We start from the raw sequence: 16697 nt of genomic DNA, 5'->3' as shown, positions 1-16697 counted from the left end.
GTTATTTTTAAAAGTATGTACGTCATTTTTTTCTAAGTATTGTTTTTAGTTTCATTTGTATCTAGTAAGCCTAAATTTTAACAAGGGTTATAGACGAGATTCCCAGTACAATAAATAAACTAGTTACAAGTTCCCTGAACCCCGTTCTTCCTAATTGCGTAAAGGCGAAAAGGGAATTCGGGATTCTAAATCTTTCGAAATGAAACAGTAAGTTTCGGCCGAACCGCTCGTGGCTAGAGGGAATAACTAACTGCTCTACAAGGTAAATCCCGGATGATCTCCGAGGACAACATAATACTCCAACATGAGTGGAGGTCGATGAATCAAGCTTTGGCCATTTTATTGCCCTTCCTACGGGCAAACTGGAGGAGAATAATGATTGAACTTTGGAAGCCTGGGCTCTGAATAAAAATAAATCCGATCGTATTTCACGGTTTAGTATATTGTTAAGTTGACTTTATTTATTTTTTATTTTTTACGCTGTTATAATACTCAATCGTTACCCGATGAACCGATGTAAATTTTGGAGCTTGTTGTGCGTTTGTGTAAATTATTAAATTTATAGATTAAGGTTCGTTAAACGAAATCCTGTAAAATAATCTCTCTGGCTCATTGTATCACAGCCACAACAATGATTTAAAAGATATCCTTGCTGATGAAGCTTACCCTGAGCCGCTGTAGACATTCAGTTATAGGTTTGTGTCAAAGTTTTACAAATTTTTGGCTAGTTAGGGTTATAAGTAGGGTGAGTCTCTTACAAACATTATTTTACTAGAGAAGGCAAAAGATAACCAGAAGTAACAGAAGATTGATGTTCATCCGCAGGCCTCAATATATATTCTCACAATTATAACTCGATTATTTTACTTTTTTCTTAGTTTTAAACTATACAATATAACCGTAGAAGAGAGTCAACCATTGAAACCGGGCCTACTAATCATGTTCCTTGATGAACTAGGACTTACCGGAGTGCTTTAAACACAGAACAGGAGTGCAATAGCTCTTAAAGGACGCAGTATAGCACACACCCCGAATCATACATCTACATCTAATATTAAACCAATAAACAGTAAACCACTAATAAGAGACTTCTGAGATAAAGTAAGTTCTGCAGGTGTGACACAAGGGGCAATACTCGCTCCACTGTTTTTTTTTCGAAAAACGGCAAGGTCATAGTATAGGCTCTCATTTATGTATCTATTTTGTATCGTACTCCTGTGCATTTTTATCTATTACTCCTAGGGCACTTCCCTTGAGCCCTTCACATATCACATCAATTTTTGCATAACTATATCATTCATACGAAAAACAAGCATACTACATGACGGGCTACCAATCCTATATTCCGAAGATAACCGGTCATCATTCTCGAAAAAACCTATAGCCTAAACCTCTATGCATATAAATCCAGCATCGTTCTCGCAGATATATACAGCTTTTCATCAATCTTTCACGCTAATATATAATTATATACTAAACTATTTACAATGAAAAAACCTATAGGGGGGCCATGATGGTACTCAATACTTGTACAAAATGTTACTTTTGATATGGCTCGGAAAATGTAGTTATGTTTTTGGACTTGAATTTGCTAACACCGATATTGACAGATTTGGATATCTTTTTGTGTCTGTAGTATTTGTATCGGATCAGTATCACTGGTTTTCGATTGTGTGCTCAATTTTTCTTACAAGGATTATGAAATATAATTTTTTTGTTAAACGATAACACGAAAAATGGTCAGAGAAAAAAAACAACAACAACAACAACAACAAAAATACGGTTAAAACCACGGGAAAAATGTCTAAATATGCATTTATTATAAGGAATTCATAATAATTAGAAAATGAACAATCGCCATTTATCTAAAGATTTATTGGAAAGAACGAAGTGCAACAGTTCAAAGGCAAAATGTCGAAAATTGTATGCAGTTGTGGCGAATATTAACGAAGGAACACCAAACTTAACTAATTAGTTGAAGTGTAGAAATTAATGTTTTTTTGTTTCATAATTATATTGCATTTATCAGTATAAAAGTCATCTAAATCTAGCGGTTTAATAAAGTCCGATTGAATTTAATATAGTTAGCAATCACAATTAAATGTAAGTTATAAATTTACATTGGTACGTGGTTTATTATTAATTTTAAGGTAAGTTGTTGAAGTTAAGTTTGTATTGGTTACAAAATATCTATTTACAATATGAACCATATAAATCATGTATTTATTTAGTCGGCAGTGAAACAACATAAATCTGTTTCTTTTCTCTTTAATTAGAAACTTGGTAACGAAGCTAAAAGTTTTGTAACTTATGTTGTTACTTTTTAGAACACGTGTCTTCCACAAAGAAATCAAAATTTGCTTGAAACTCGTATTTTCGGAAAATGAGACTTATGCAGTTTCTCAAATGAAAGGAATAAAACAGAATAAATGCATAATTCTTCTAATTTCTATGTTATTTAATTTCTTAAGGGTGTTTGAAGAAAAAAAAATAACTTCAAGAATGAAACAAAATCCACGCATGATATAGAGAAAAAAACGGCTAGATATACCATTGATAGATAGACAAAAAAGCTGAAGAATCTTAAAACAGATTTTTGAACGGAGAAAGGTTTATGTATGAGGATAGATTTAACTATTTGGGCATCCACAAATCCCCATTTAACTTAACTAATATTAACTTAATTAAATATTAAAGAAAAAGTGGCTAAATTTGCAGTCAATAGTATTCGGAAAAATAATAATTGAATAGTACTTCACTTTATAAAAGTTTTCAATAGTGCAATTCAGACAGTAGTGGGTTATGAGAACAAGTCTGGGGATTCGAGAATTCGCATGAAATTGAGAAGCTACAGAAATATTTCATGAAAAAATTACTCCCGACAAATACATCTACCGAATATCGTTTATATCTAGAAAGATATATCCCACCCCTATACAGTTATACAATAAAACTGCACTTAAATTACACTTCAAAAACCCTAAATCAGCAAACAGATTGACAAGTGTTCTGGCGAAAGTAGTAAATACAAAAAAATATTATGGTATAACAATTAGTTAACGTTAGGTAGAAAGTTTGAAAATAAAATAAATAGAGAGAATCTTAAAAAATTCAAGACATAAAATTTAACAATAGAAATAGATACAAAACACAAAACTCAAATGTTAATTAAAGCCCAGAAAAATGAACACAACGAACTACCCCAAAAATTAAATTCACAACCAACAAGTAGCTATGTAAACAATAATAAAATTAAATGATATGCAAAAACACTATTTCAGAGCAAGAAGGAAACTTCTTCAGTTAAATTATCAACCAGGAGAGACAAGGTATTTGCATAGTCCATGTGTAACCTAAATACAAGCGAAGATACCGTCCATTTCCTAGAAATATGTCCTGTTCTGAAAGATCTACACCAATTGCAAAACATTTAAATAATATACAGTAATGAACTACGGAAGACTTTCTTTCCATGAACTCCTATTTGCCTTATAATATTATTATTATCAAGTTATATGTATATTATTACTAAATTATTCAATTGCAAGTAACTAAAATAAATAACTTTGTGATTTAAAGATCCAACAACTTAACAGCTTTGCCTTTAGTGCTTTTAACAAAGAAGATTATCTTTTTTGTTTAGCTGTAAACGAATTATTATCTGTTTCTCTTCTAGTGTATATAATTAACAACAAAAATATTCATTAATTCAATTTTAAAATTGACATTAAACTTAACATGTTTGTATGCATGTTTTAACATAAAGTTCTATACATTCATGTACTTCCATGTCATATGGATAAATGATTTATTTTTATTACAAGTTGAATATTTCGAAAGACCAACAAATACATAGCTGGAAAAATGAGTTAATTTTACATCTTTGCTTTTTGTCCTACAAGAGGGATTAATGTCCATCTACTCGTCGGGTGTCGCGGACGAGGGATCAAACCAGATTACAAGTTTCAAATTATTCTCAATTAAAATTCCAAGGGCTATGCTGGGATGCGAACCCAAAACCGTTAGCGTGGCAAATATGAATACTTCGTAACATGAAAATGTGTAAATTAATCAGTACTATACTAAAAAACATGATTTCGATGTACGTACAATATTGGCTTGTGGACCGTTTCATTTCATATTTTTGATTTCTTACTGGCCGAGAGGTAAAGGTTAATTAAGTTGAATAATTGGTGAATTGAAATGACACTAAAAATAAAATATATTTGCCACGTGAAACAATTGGAACATTTAATTTATTTTGGAAGATCGTAAAACAAAAAACAAATCTGTTAATAAGATTGACATGATTTAATTATACACTTAATAAAAATTAATCAATCAATGGAATTTTTTAAAAAAACTTGCAACGGTTGTCATTTATTTTGGATTTTATTGATCGGAGTCGATGCAGATTTCTTTTCTTTATAATTTTTCATGAATTTTGTTTTCTTTGAAGAACGTTTAAATATGTATTTATATAAATTACACCGTTAGATATTACACGTCGATTCAGTAATATTTGTCCATTAAAGATGGGGTGTTTTACCCCTAGTAAGGCTTAGAACTTTACTTTTTTTAAACTTTTTTTTAAAATTTCAAATATATACTATTTACGGTATGGTAAATAACTAAAATGAAATAAAACACACAAACTCTGGAACTTACAGGAAAACTTCCCGTCGAAAAATGTACCTTTGCTTTAATATGGTTGGTTAAATTATCTTTTTCAAGGGAGATGATAGTTTTGTTGCAAACTGATTTATAAATATGTATTTAAAACACGGCTTCAATAATGAAAATTTATTTTATGTATGTATAATAACGTTTTTCGTAAACAGGTAAGGTTTAAGTGGAGGTAGATTGTTAATTAATACTAATAAAAGTTATGTAAAAGAAAAAACTCAAAGTAATTTTAATGAAATGTACGAGAAGCCAAATTATAGTCAATCTGTAAAATAAAGTAGCCAAAAATTTTTTTCAAGTCAGCGGATTAAGTAAGTAGTCTAATAATTAGTAAGTAGTCTAATAATAATGAAAGGTTTCATAAATCTGAATGAAAGGGATTTTTCGTTTTTTTTTCTGGAAAGAGTCAAAACAGGGTAGTTAGTTAAAAGGTGTAATAGTTCATTTAGGAGCCTTAGCGCTACATAAAGGACACATTGAATCCAATTAGAAAGAAAATGTTTGCCTGTTTAAATAAATCCGTATAACTTTTTGTTACCTAATCTTAGTTGCACAAAGAACGATAATAAGTATTATTCTGAACAGACTGAACATCTGGACTAATTAGATTATTTTTTAAAAATGAACTAAATTTTCCTGAACTAATTTCAACTCTAGGTCCAGCGATAGTATTTTGTGCCGAAGGATGTGCGATGAAAATTTTACAAAATATTTCTTGCGAATGTAATAAATATAATGCAAATATTAAATTTGACGAAACACCATTGGGTAAAAATATTTATAAATTAACCACACTTCACCGAAAATAAAATTTCTGTCTGTTAAAATAAAGACGGCTTTTTGTTAGGCAATCATATTGTTCTATACCGACTGTTCTAGACGGACCCTACATCTAGACTGATCAAATTATTTTTAAAAGATGCCATCAAATTTTCATTATTTTTCTCAACCAATTTCAATTCCAGGGCCAGAAATATATTATGCTCATGGCGAAAATATTACAAAAACATTCTTACGAATATAATAAATATAATAAAAATAGAAGTGATAAATTATTATAAAACCTACCTCTCTTCTTGTTTTTACACCGCATAAAAGTGCATAAGATTTACAGTCATGTCATCGCCTGACGTTATTAAAAAGCAAGTATGATTTTTTTTAAATATATAAAATTTAAAATACACAATAGGTCATATTAAATTGGACAAAACACCATCAGGCATGTAGCATATTTGCAAATTAATCAAACTTTACCATTTCTGGAGATGATATTTTGGCATATACATTGGCCGTTATGATGGCTGGTAGAGAAATACAAAATCATACAATCTATCCAAAAATTGATGAATTAATTATCAAAATAAACAGGACAATTATTTTTTTAGATTAATCGGCGTTTGGGTAATTCGCAGGCACGATGATAATCGTTCAATTAATAAAATTAGATTAAACTTAATTATATAATTAATTAACTCAACAAGCTTTTCATATCTTTTAAAAAACAACGTTGTTTTTTAATTTAAAAATTTGACAGGAAACTTTTTTTCAGTGTTTAACCTTTTTCTGTGTTGTATATCAGGTGAAAATATACTTATTTGATTAATTTAAAATTGTATTATGATTAATTTAATTTGTACTTAAGTAGTTTTATTTGACAAGTTTTAAGCGTAGGAGTGAATAAGAGATGATTGATTGATTAATGATCTTCCTTGCCTATTATGACTAGTTTTTATTCGGATGATCAAGAAGGTGGATGATCGCGCTTAACGATTACATAACTTCGGTTATAAAGTGACATATATCACATTTTGGGCCTGTTTTTTACGTAAGTGTTATACCTTGGTGTTAAAATTCAATCAGATCACTAGACGTGAGGTGAAATCTTTTGGTTAATTCTCGCGTAAAATTCTGTTTTGAACCGGCAGCGAAGTCTGTCTTGTAAAGAAAACTTGTTTTTACAATAATAAATAGCCGTTTAGGCGAGAGACACCGAACCCACCTGGTGGTTGAGGTACGGACGGCAGTACTGGTATCGAAGCGGGGACGGGCAGCGCGTCTAGCCTCCAGTTGGTGACGACCGCGTCCGCCGAAGGCGATGGATTCGTTGACGGCTGGGGCGAAGTCCGACATAATGCCGAAACTGAAAAGTCGGACAATTTTTGCGAGGTGGTCGTGTTGGAGACGAGCATCCTTCACCGGCGCAGAGTTGACTGAGGAGCAGAGGCAGAAAAGGGCGTAGTGGGGTCGTGGCAGAGGGGGCAAACTCCAACCATCTACCTGCCGCTGCCTGACCAACTGTTCACCTCTCTCGCTCTTTTCTCTTCCCCTCTCATTGATTTCTGACACCTCCTACCGCTGCCCCGAAGAGGAATTGGCCATTCTACGCTTCTTTCGCCTCTTCCAGCTCCTTTTTCCGGATACTTGATTTTCTCCCCCCGACGAAGATTTGGAACCTCGACCTGTCCCGGAAGAACCGTGGAAAATTGTTATTCGTACGGTGATAATCGATATCGCTTTGGATAAATGGGCGAGTCCATCGCCCCTTTCAATATTATGACAAGTTTCAAACTCAAGCTTAACCATTACTCTTAAATTGTGCAAATCTCGTCACCTTAAAGGACTACATTCTCCGCTCTTTTTATCCATTTACTCTTAAACATACTTTCACCACTTATTTAAATGGTAGGATCCACAAGGACCATGAATGCCTAACAGTTATTATTTTTTATAATCGAGCATTTGATGTAATTTTGATTATATTTGAAGTTTAACTTATGAAATAGTAAAAGTTTAGTTGTATCGTCCTGAGTCTCCATGAGGATGTCTTGCAGAGTTTTGGGTAAAATATATCTTTATTTACTCTAATATGCATTTTTGGTTACAATTTCATTGCATATGGTATATGTAAATTTGTATAATAATTAATTGTACATAGGAACAAGTAGACTTGCTATTCGATGACACTTAATGGCTTCACAAAACCCGATACTTAATCAGGCTCGAACAATTTCCTCTCTTCTTTGTTCTGATCGATGACGGCTATTCGAAAAGATTTAAAAAATTTCGTTAAGCTAATTATTTCCCGGACTAAGCCAATGTTTCGAGCATTCGATGTAATTTACATTACTTTTGAAGTTTAACTTCCGATGTGGTAAAAGTTTAGTTATATCGTCCAAGCCTCCATGAGAATGTCCTGCAGAGTTTTGGGTAGAAAATGTAAGAGCCTTTGTTTACTCAAATACGAATTTTCTGTTTACAGTTTCATAACATATTTCACATAGGAACAAGTAGACTTGCCATTCGATGACACTTCATGGCTTCACAAAGTCCGATACTTAATCAGGCTCGAACAATTTCTTCTCGTCTTTTTTCTTGATTAGTGAAAGATATAAACAAAAATTCGTTAATCTTACTATTTTTCAGACTAAGCCAATTTTTCGAACATTCGATGTAATTTTGACTTTTTTTGAGGTTTTACTTCCGAAATGGTAAAAAAGAGTTTTGGGTAAAAGATGTCTTTGTTTATTCTAATATGTATTTTTTTGTTACAGTTTCATTGCATATCGTATATGCAAATTTGTATAATAATTAATTGTATATAGGAACAAGTAGACTTGCTATTCGATGTCACTTAATGGCTTAACAAAGTTACTTAATCAGGCTCCAGCAATTTCCTTTCTTCTTTTTCCTGATCGATGAAGCCAGCCATCTCCTAATTTTTATTAAAATTAAATAATTAAAAAAACTAAAATATTTTTAATGATACAACAATTTAAGTTTATATTATTCATATAATTCACTAATTTCGTGGTTCGCTTGACCAATTAATATATTACAATTAATTAAGGTTTTTAGTTGAGATAAAAAAAGTCAATGGCACGAGCGGGATTCGAACCCACGATCTTCGGCTAGGTACGCCGCTGCTCTACCACTTGAGCTATCTTGGCTTCGATCCACTCGGACACTAACTTCCCATCTCAACCCCACCTTTTGAATTTTCTCTCCTTTCTTGCTATTTTTCAAATGTGTAATCGGATTGGATTTTTATTTATTTATTGCGATACCTCAAGTGGTAGAGCAGCGACGTATCTAGCCGAAGATCGTGGGTTCGAATCCCGCTCGTGCTATTGACTTTTTTATCTCAACTAAAAACCTTAATTAATTGTAATTATTCATATAGTTCATTTCACTCATTTGTTTTGGCAAATACATTCAATTCCTCGTCCTCATTATACTGAAAATAGTTTTTCTATTGGAAACAACTTTTATTCTACTAATTGCCCACAAAATAATTATTTTAGATAACTGTTACACCTTTTGGCAGGCTTTGAGGAATATACAATCAAAGTTTAATAAATTGTAACATTCTAGAAGAAAATAAAGTATTTTTTTCCTTTAATTTAAGGTAGTTACAATAAATATGCTTCTGTTTTAAAATAGATATTTCATTGAAATGTTGTTTTATAAAAACTAATTATTATTTATGTTATTGTTCGTTTTTTATTTTTCAAAATTTTCAAATCTTAATTCGTAAAACTGATTTTCTGTTTTTAAACCGTTTGCTTTATCCCAGATTTTCTCATATTTACATATGCAATACAATTATTGACCGATAAACAACTAAAAAAACAAATGGAAATTGATTATCAGACCCAGCTTGCTACGATAGAATTAATTTCCATTATCCAAAAGATACAAACAAATTTGGCAAAATGTTAGTTGATATTTAAATAATCGCAAATATAAAATTGATTAGGTGAATCTCGTAAAATGTTATGACAATCAATATGATTTTAAAAACCTGAAAATAGAAACGTTCATCCTTCGAGTTTAGTTACTTTTTTGAGAAGCCACACAAATTTGAACACAGTTGAAGTTAGTTCAGATACGGACACTTATTGATTAGAAAACTCTATGGAATTACTATGATTTCTCAAAATCAATATCGTCTTATCAACAATTAAACACAAAATGTAAACAGACCAGAGATTATTTTTGACAGTTAAGTCCGCTTTGTGAATTTTGAAAATTTTGAACGTTACTTTAGTTCGGTCAAATATTTATATATGTTTCACACATTTACATACTGATTAGGAGGCATTTAGAAAATTTTTGTTTTATATTATTATTTTGTCGTCATAAGTATTTATCCAGGTAGGCCTGCCCTCGCCGTTAGACCATCACTGTCTCTGGTTCGAATTTCAACGGCCCTGAATTCAAATCCAACGTACTTCTAAATATGAATTTCGGGTTTAAAACCCCATGGAACTCGAGGGTTCATTATGATGCGTCTGACGAATACAGTAAGGACAGGCAGACCTGGATGGCCGATAACGATTAAATTTCACATAGAGAAATCTGACACTACTATGATTTTTTTTAAATCTGGGCTATTTTATCAAAACGTAAACGCAAATAATGAAAATTGCATAGCAAACTTGAGACTTGTTTCTGTTAGGTGAAGCCATTTGAAGCCTCATTTTTGAAAAGCCACAAAACTCCAAAAATTTGAAAGTAAAGTTAGTTATAGTACAATTAATTAAGGTTTTTAGTTGAGTTAAAAAAGTCAATGGCACGAGCGGGATTCGAACCCACGATCTTCGGCTAGATACGGCTCTGCTCTACCACTTGAGCTATCGTGACCTCGATCCACTCGGACACGAACTTCCCATCTCAACCCCACCTTTTGAATTTTCCCTCCTTTTTGCCATTTTTCATTTTATCTCAACTAAAAACCTTAATTAATTGTAATATATTAATTGGACAAGCGGACCTCGAAATTAGTGAATTTAATGATTTAAAATGAAGTACACTTCACTAAAGCTCTCCATGGCCATTTCATTTGTCGTCGAAAATCCAATCCGATTACACGACATTTGAAAAATGGCAAAAAGGAGGGAAAATTCAAAAGGTGGGGTTGAGATGGGAGGTTCGTGTCCGAGTGGATCGAGGTCACGATAGCTCAAGTGGTAGAGCAGCGGCACATCTAGCCGAAGATCGTGTGTTCAAATCCCGCTCGTGCCATTGACTTTTTTATCTCAACTAAAAACCCTAATTAATTGTAATATATTAATTGGTCAAGCGGACCACGAAATTAGTGAATTTAGTGAATTTAGTGAAGTTAGTTATAGTATAGAAAAATTTATTCGCAAGGATACATAGTTCACTTACTTGACTAATGGTTATTAAAATTTAACGTAAAAACAGGAAATGCGTATCAAACCCCCAGACTTGCTTCTCCAACACTTTTAGTAATATATTCGAACGTTTAAGTGAAAATTTAAGGGAGCTTAAAAAGTTGGCCGTGGAATAAATATTATGTTTATCAAATATCTAACGTAAATATTCGAATGTTGGGAATGGGAGGCACATAGGGCTTTCTATTATTATACAAAGTAGATATTATTTTTTATCAAAAACCTAACGTAAATATTCGAATTTTGGGATTGTGAAGCAGTTTGGACCCCTTATGCTACAATTCTTTTCGAACAGATATTATTTACCAAAACTTTACTTAAATATAGACACTGAAAAATTAACTGCATAACTGCAAATCAGATCCCAGATTTTATATAAATCAGCTATGCCCATTTTTGAAGATTCATTTATACAGGAATAAATAAAAAAACATTTTGCAAGCATTATGATTATGTAAATCTTAGAATTGATAAAGTTGTGTGACAGATAAAAAATAACTGCGTACAGCTCCAAAACTTAGTGCTTTTGAGTTAACTTTTTGATCCTTTGAAAGGTACGGAAAAGTTCAAAAAGGCAGGCATGTATTCGAACTATAAATATTGACTAAGAAAACTAATAGGACTCAATACAAATCGATAAAATTATCATATCAAACCACAGACTTGATTCTTCTTAATTAAGTCATTAACAGGAATTATACGAATGTTGAGATTGGGAAGCACTTAGGACTTAGATATGATTTTTTACAATGGATATTACTTTATCAATAGCTAACTTAAAAAAGTAACTGCATAACTGGATATCAGACTTGATGCTTGCTCATCAGTTAAGTCCCAGTTTTGACAAATTTGAAAAATTTATATACATAAAGGCATACATTGAAAAACGTATATTCGAAAAATCTAAGAATTGACAGATAAAATATAACTCCGTACGTGAAAACAGTCTTTGATCAGCCACAAAATTTCGAAGAATACGGAAAGGTTGAAAAATGCAGGAATGTACTCGAACATGAATTAAGAAAACTAACAGTCCTCATTGAAATTCGATAAAATTATGTGATAAATAAAACATAATTGCTTATCAGGCCCCAGGCTCCATTCTTTTCAGTTAAGTCTCCAACAAATAGGAATATATTGAAATTTTGGGACTGGTAGGAATTTACGACTTGCTATGATTTTTTTTATAGATAGATGTAATTTTATCAAAAATCTTACTTAAATATGGGCACTGCAAAAGAAACTGCATAGCTGCTTATCAAATCCCAGAATTGATGCTTGTCAGTTAGTCCCAGTTTTGGAAATCGCAATTCGTTCAATAATAAAATAAAATATAATGAGATAAATAAAACATAACTGCATATCAGAATGCAGACTTGATGCTTATAAGTTAAGTTCCATTTTTGATAAGAGATCAGGGTTAGACGGGCAGGTTCAGAAATGCAGGAATATACTCGAACTGTACATATTGATTAAGGATTCATTTTGGAAAATTAATTAGCCTTAAAGTTTTAAACTTAATTTTAGTCCAAATATTTACTAAAACGCATAAGTTTTGAATAGAAGATTCATCGAAATCGCTAGGATTTTTATAAATCAATGTTAATATATCAACAATCACATTATATCCAACAGTATTTATGTTTCTCAGCGAGAACAGAAAGAACACACTATTTCTGAAAAAAGAAAAGAAAAAAGAGCTAGATTGGTTAAATAAGCTCAGAGCCAAAATTATAATCGCCTACTCGGATTCTGGTACGAGATAATTTGGAATTCAAAGGAAAGAAGATGTGACTCGTTGAAGGAGCGGCCTTTTGAAGGAAGGCCGACTAAATGGACCGGTAATTGTCTAATCGTATTCAAACAACTCAAAGCTGTTCGTTTCACCGATCAGAGCCGATACCGAAGGCCGTAAGCACTCTTCGCCGTCTCACCCCCCCCCGTGCGCCGCGCCGTGGCTCCACCGCCCTGAGCTTAGAAAGCCCCGGAAAGTCAAGGAGAGTGTTGCCGGGCATTAAAATCCCACGCAGCCCACGGCCTCGGCTAATGGAAGATTGAGACGTTACTGGAAATGTGCAGCCCTTCGCCTCCTATCTATAGCAGCACTTAACGATACGATCTCAGTACCCGTCCGTAGGATATGGCCTGACTTATACTACGACTTTCTCCTTACCTGGACAATCTCAGTCAGGAGCATAGCAATATCTGCTCACCGGCAGTTTCATGTTTATTTGTCATTTTTTTTATTACTTTCATTTTATAATCTCCTTGGAATCGTTTGTTAACCCTTCAAGGCCAGGTCAAACAATTCATGATATTAAAAGTTGTAATAATTTGTCTATATTTACTACTCTTTTCATTTTTTAAATTGATTTTTATGCCTACCTTTTTCTTTAAGTACATTACTTTTTAAGAAATAAAATTGTTCCCTGGAATTAGTATCACATACATATTGTATGTTTGGATTTTATGTAATCTTTAATTTCTTCCTAATTATGTCATAGTCAAGAAATAAACTGTAACTTCAGACTTTTATGAAACTAATATGATATCAATTTTTTATTTAGTACATTCTTCTTCTTACTTTCCTTACCTTCTTTTATTTCTATTTCCTTACCCAGGCAATCTCAGTCAGGGGCAGAACAGTTTCTGCTCACTGGCAATTTCATGTTGATTTGTGACTTTTTCTAATTATTTTAATTTTATAATCTTCTTCGAATCGTTTGTTAACCCTTAAAGGCCAGGTCAAACAATTCATTGTGTTAAAAATTGCATAACAATTCTTGGTTAAAAATAATAAACTTAAAAAACTTGTAATAATTTGTCTATATTTACCACTTTTTTATGAGGGTATTTCTACAATGAGGTTACATGAACTCTTGGGGTGCCGGTGTTTTTGAAAAAAAGCCCATTTAAAAAGTAGGCCAGCTGCCCTGTATTCGAACACGTAAATTGTAACTTCAGATTTTTATGCAACTAATATGTTTTCAATTTTTTGTTTAGTACATTCTTCTCATCTTCTTGACTTTTTCCTTACCCGGACAATCTCAGTCAGGAGCATAACAATATCTGCTCACCGGCAATATCATGTTTATTTGTGACTTTTTAAATTATTTTAATTTTATAATCTTCTTCGAATCGTTTGTTAACCCTTCAAGGCCAGGTCGAACATTTCATTGAGTTAAAAGTTACATAACAATTCTTGGTTAAAAATAATAAACTTAAAAAACCTGTAATAATTTGTCTATATTTACCACTTTTTTATGAGGGTATTTCAACAATGAGGTTACATGAACTCTTGGGGTGCCGGTGTTTTTGAAAAAAAGCCCATTTAAAAAGAAGGTATTCGAACCCAGGATCTTTACCTTACGCGTGTCTAAACCGATTCGGCCATCCTCGCCCCATTTCATTTTTTAAAATTAATTTTTATGACTAATTTTGTCTTTAAGTATATTCTTTTTAAAGAAATAAAATTGTTCCTTGGAATTAGTAGGAAATAAAAGTTTATAGTTTTGCTGACTGAGAATTGTATTATTGCGATTTTTGCTTTTCATTAAAACAATATAATGAAAAGTAAAATAAATCGATCCCTGGAATAAGTATGCCATAAATATTGTATATTTAGTACCTGAGATATGATGTTATGCAATGTTTAATTTCTTCCTAATTATGTCATAGTAAAGAAGTAAATTGTAACTTCAGATTTTTATGCAACTAATATGTTTTCGATTTTTTGTTTAGTACATTCTTCTCCTTACCATCCTTACATTCTTGACTTTTTCCTTACCCGGACAATCTCAGTCAGGAGCATAACAATATCTGCTCACCGGCAATATCATGTTTATTTGTCACTTTTTTAATTATTTTAATTTTATAATCTTCTTCGAATCGTTTGTTACCCCTTTAAGGCCAGGTCATACAATTCATGGTGTTAAAAGTTACATAACAATTCTTGATTTTTATGCCTACCTATTTCTTTAAGTACATTATTTTTTAAGAAATAAAATTGTTCCCTGGAATTAGTATCACATACATATTGTATGTTTGGATTTTATGTAATCTTTAATTTCTTCCTAATTATGTCATAGTTAAAAATAATAAATTTAAAAAACATATAATAATTTGTCTATATTTACCACTTTTTTATGAGGGTATTTCAACTTGAGGTTACATGAACTCTTGGGGTGCCGGTGTTTTTGAAAAAAAAGCCCATTTGAAAGTAGGTCGGATTCGAATACATCTGCCCTGTATTCGAACCCGGGACCTTTACCTTACTCGTGTCAAAACCGTTTCGGCCACCGACGCCCCATTTCATTGTTTTTAAATTAATTTTTATGCCTACTTTTGTCATTAAGTATATTCTTTTTAAAGAAATAAAATTTTTCTTGGAATTAGCAGGAAATAAAAGTTTATTTTTTTGTGTGTTGATTAGTGACCGTTAATCGATAATTATACAGAAATCGTGAGATGCGGTCTGGTGTGATATAGGTTTCAGAAAAACATTTTCTTTATCGTGCCAACGTTTCGATCTTTATTGAGATCAGCTTCAGGGCCTGGGATTTACAAACAGTTTATATTTTTGCTGTCTGAGAAATGTATTTTTGCTTTCCATTCAAACAATATAATTAAAAGGTAAAATAAATCGATCCCTGGAATAAGTATGCCATACATATTGTATATTTAGTACCTGAGATATGATGTTATGCAATCTTTAATTTCTTCCTAATTATGTCTTAGTTTAGAAGTAAATTGTAACTTCAGATTTTTATGCAACTAATACGTTTTCAATGTTTTATTTAGTACATTCTTCTCCTTACCATCCTTACCTTCTTGACTTTTTCCTTACCCGGACAATCCCAGTCAGGAGCATAACAATATCTGCTCACCGGCAATTTCATGTTTATTTCTGACTTTTTTATTACTTACACTTTATAATCTCCTTAAAATCGTTTATTAACCCTTCATAGCCAGGTCAAGCGATATGTGATATTCTTGATGTTAAAAGGTACATAACATTACTTAATTAAAAATAATAAACTTCAAATTATATCAAATATTCTTTTTAAAGAAATAAAATTGTTCTCTGGAATTAGTAAGAAATAAAACGTTTATATTTTTGCTTACTGCGATATGTATTTCTGCGATCTTTGCTTTTCATTAAAACAATATAATTAAAAGGTAAAATAAATCGATCCCTGGAAGTAGTATGACATACATATTGTATAATTGATATCTCAGGTATGATTTTATGTAATTTTTAATTTCTTCCTAATTATGTCATATTTATGAAAATGGTCAAGCGGACCACGGAAACTAGTGAATTTATGAAATAAATTGTAATTTCAGATTTTTATTAAATAAATATAGTATCAATTCTTTTTTTAGTACATGAGGAATGGTTTTCTGTGATCTTGGATTTTTTTGTATATATAATTAAACAGTAAATCGTAACTTGAATTGTACTCATGAATTAGTATGGCAGAAATTATTTACTAGGTAATTATAAAAAATGTGACAGAGCAGTCAGGTGTAATTACAGATTATCACGACACTGACAGTATTTGGAAAAGAAAACCCATACTTTTACTTATTTTGGAGAATGTAAACTATTCTCAAACAGCCATTTAGTTCAAGGACTACACGGTGTTATCCTTACTTTGTCATTTACACTTTTTTTGGTGAGATTTCCTCTTGGGTCCTTCGATGGGTTAAACCTGTAGTTTGGTCGTTGGAGATATCAGTCTGACAGACTTAATCAGCGAGGGTAGGGAAACCAAAATGTACGAAAACGATCAAACTAGAGGTTCATCACCG

General features: G+C 31.9%; 1 protein-coding gene across 1 annotated transcript in view; it reads right to left on the bottom strand.

Moving 5' to 3' along the window:
- Window positions 1-7008, bottom strand: part of LOC106666271 (paired box protein Pax-6-like) — an 89394-nt gene extending 82386 nt beyond the window's left edge. Inside the window, exon 1 of the mRNA XM_014393353.2 lies at window positions 6686-7008. Within this exon, the coding sequence (XP_014248839.1) occupies window positions 6686-6875 (190 nt within the window). The 5' untranslated portion in view covers window positions 6876-7008. The remainder of the gene's footprint in view (window positions 1-6685) is intronic.
- Between the last annotated feature and the right edge of the window lie 9689 nt (window positions 7009-16697).

The sequence above is a fragment of the Cimex lectularius genome, unplaced genomic scaffold (genome assembly GCF_000648675.2).
Source record: "Cimex lectularius strain Harlan isolate CLEC.00 unplaced genomic scaffold, Clec_2.1 scaffold5, whole genome shotgun sequence".
Classification (NCBI taxonomy): Eukaryota; Metazoa; Arthropoda; class Insecta; order Hemiptera; family Cimicidae; genus Cimex; species Cimex lectularius.
This window is presented reverse-complemented; position numbering and strand designations above follow the sequence as displayed.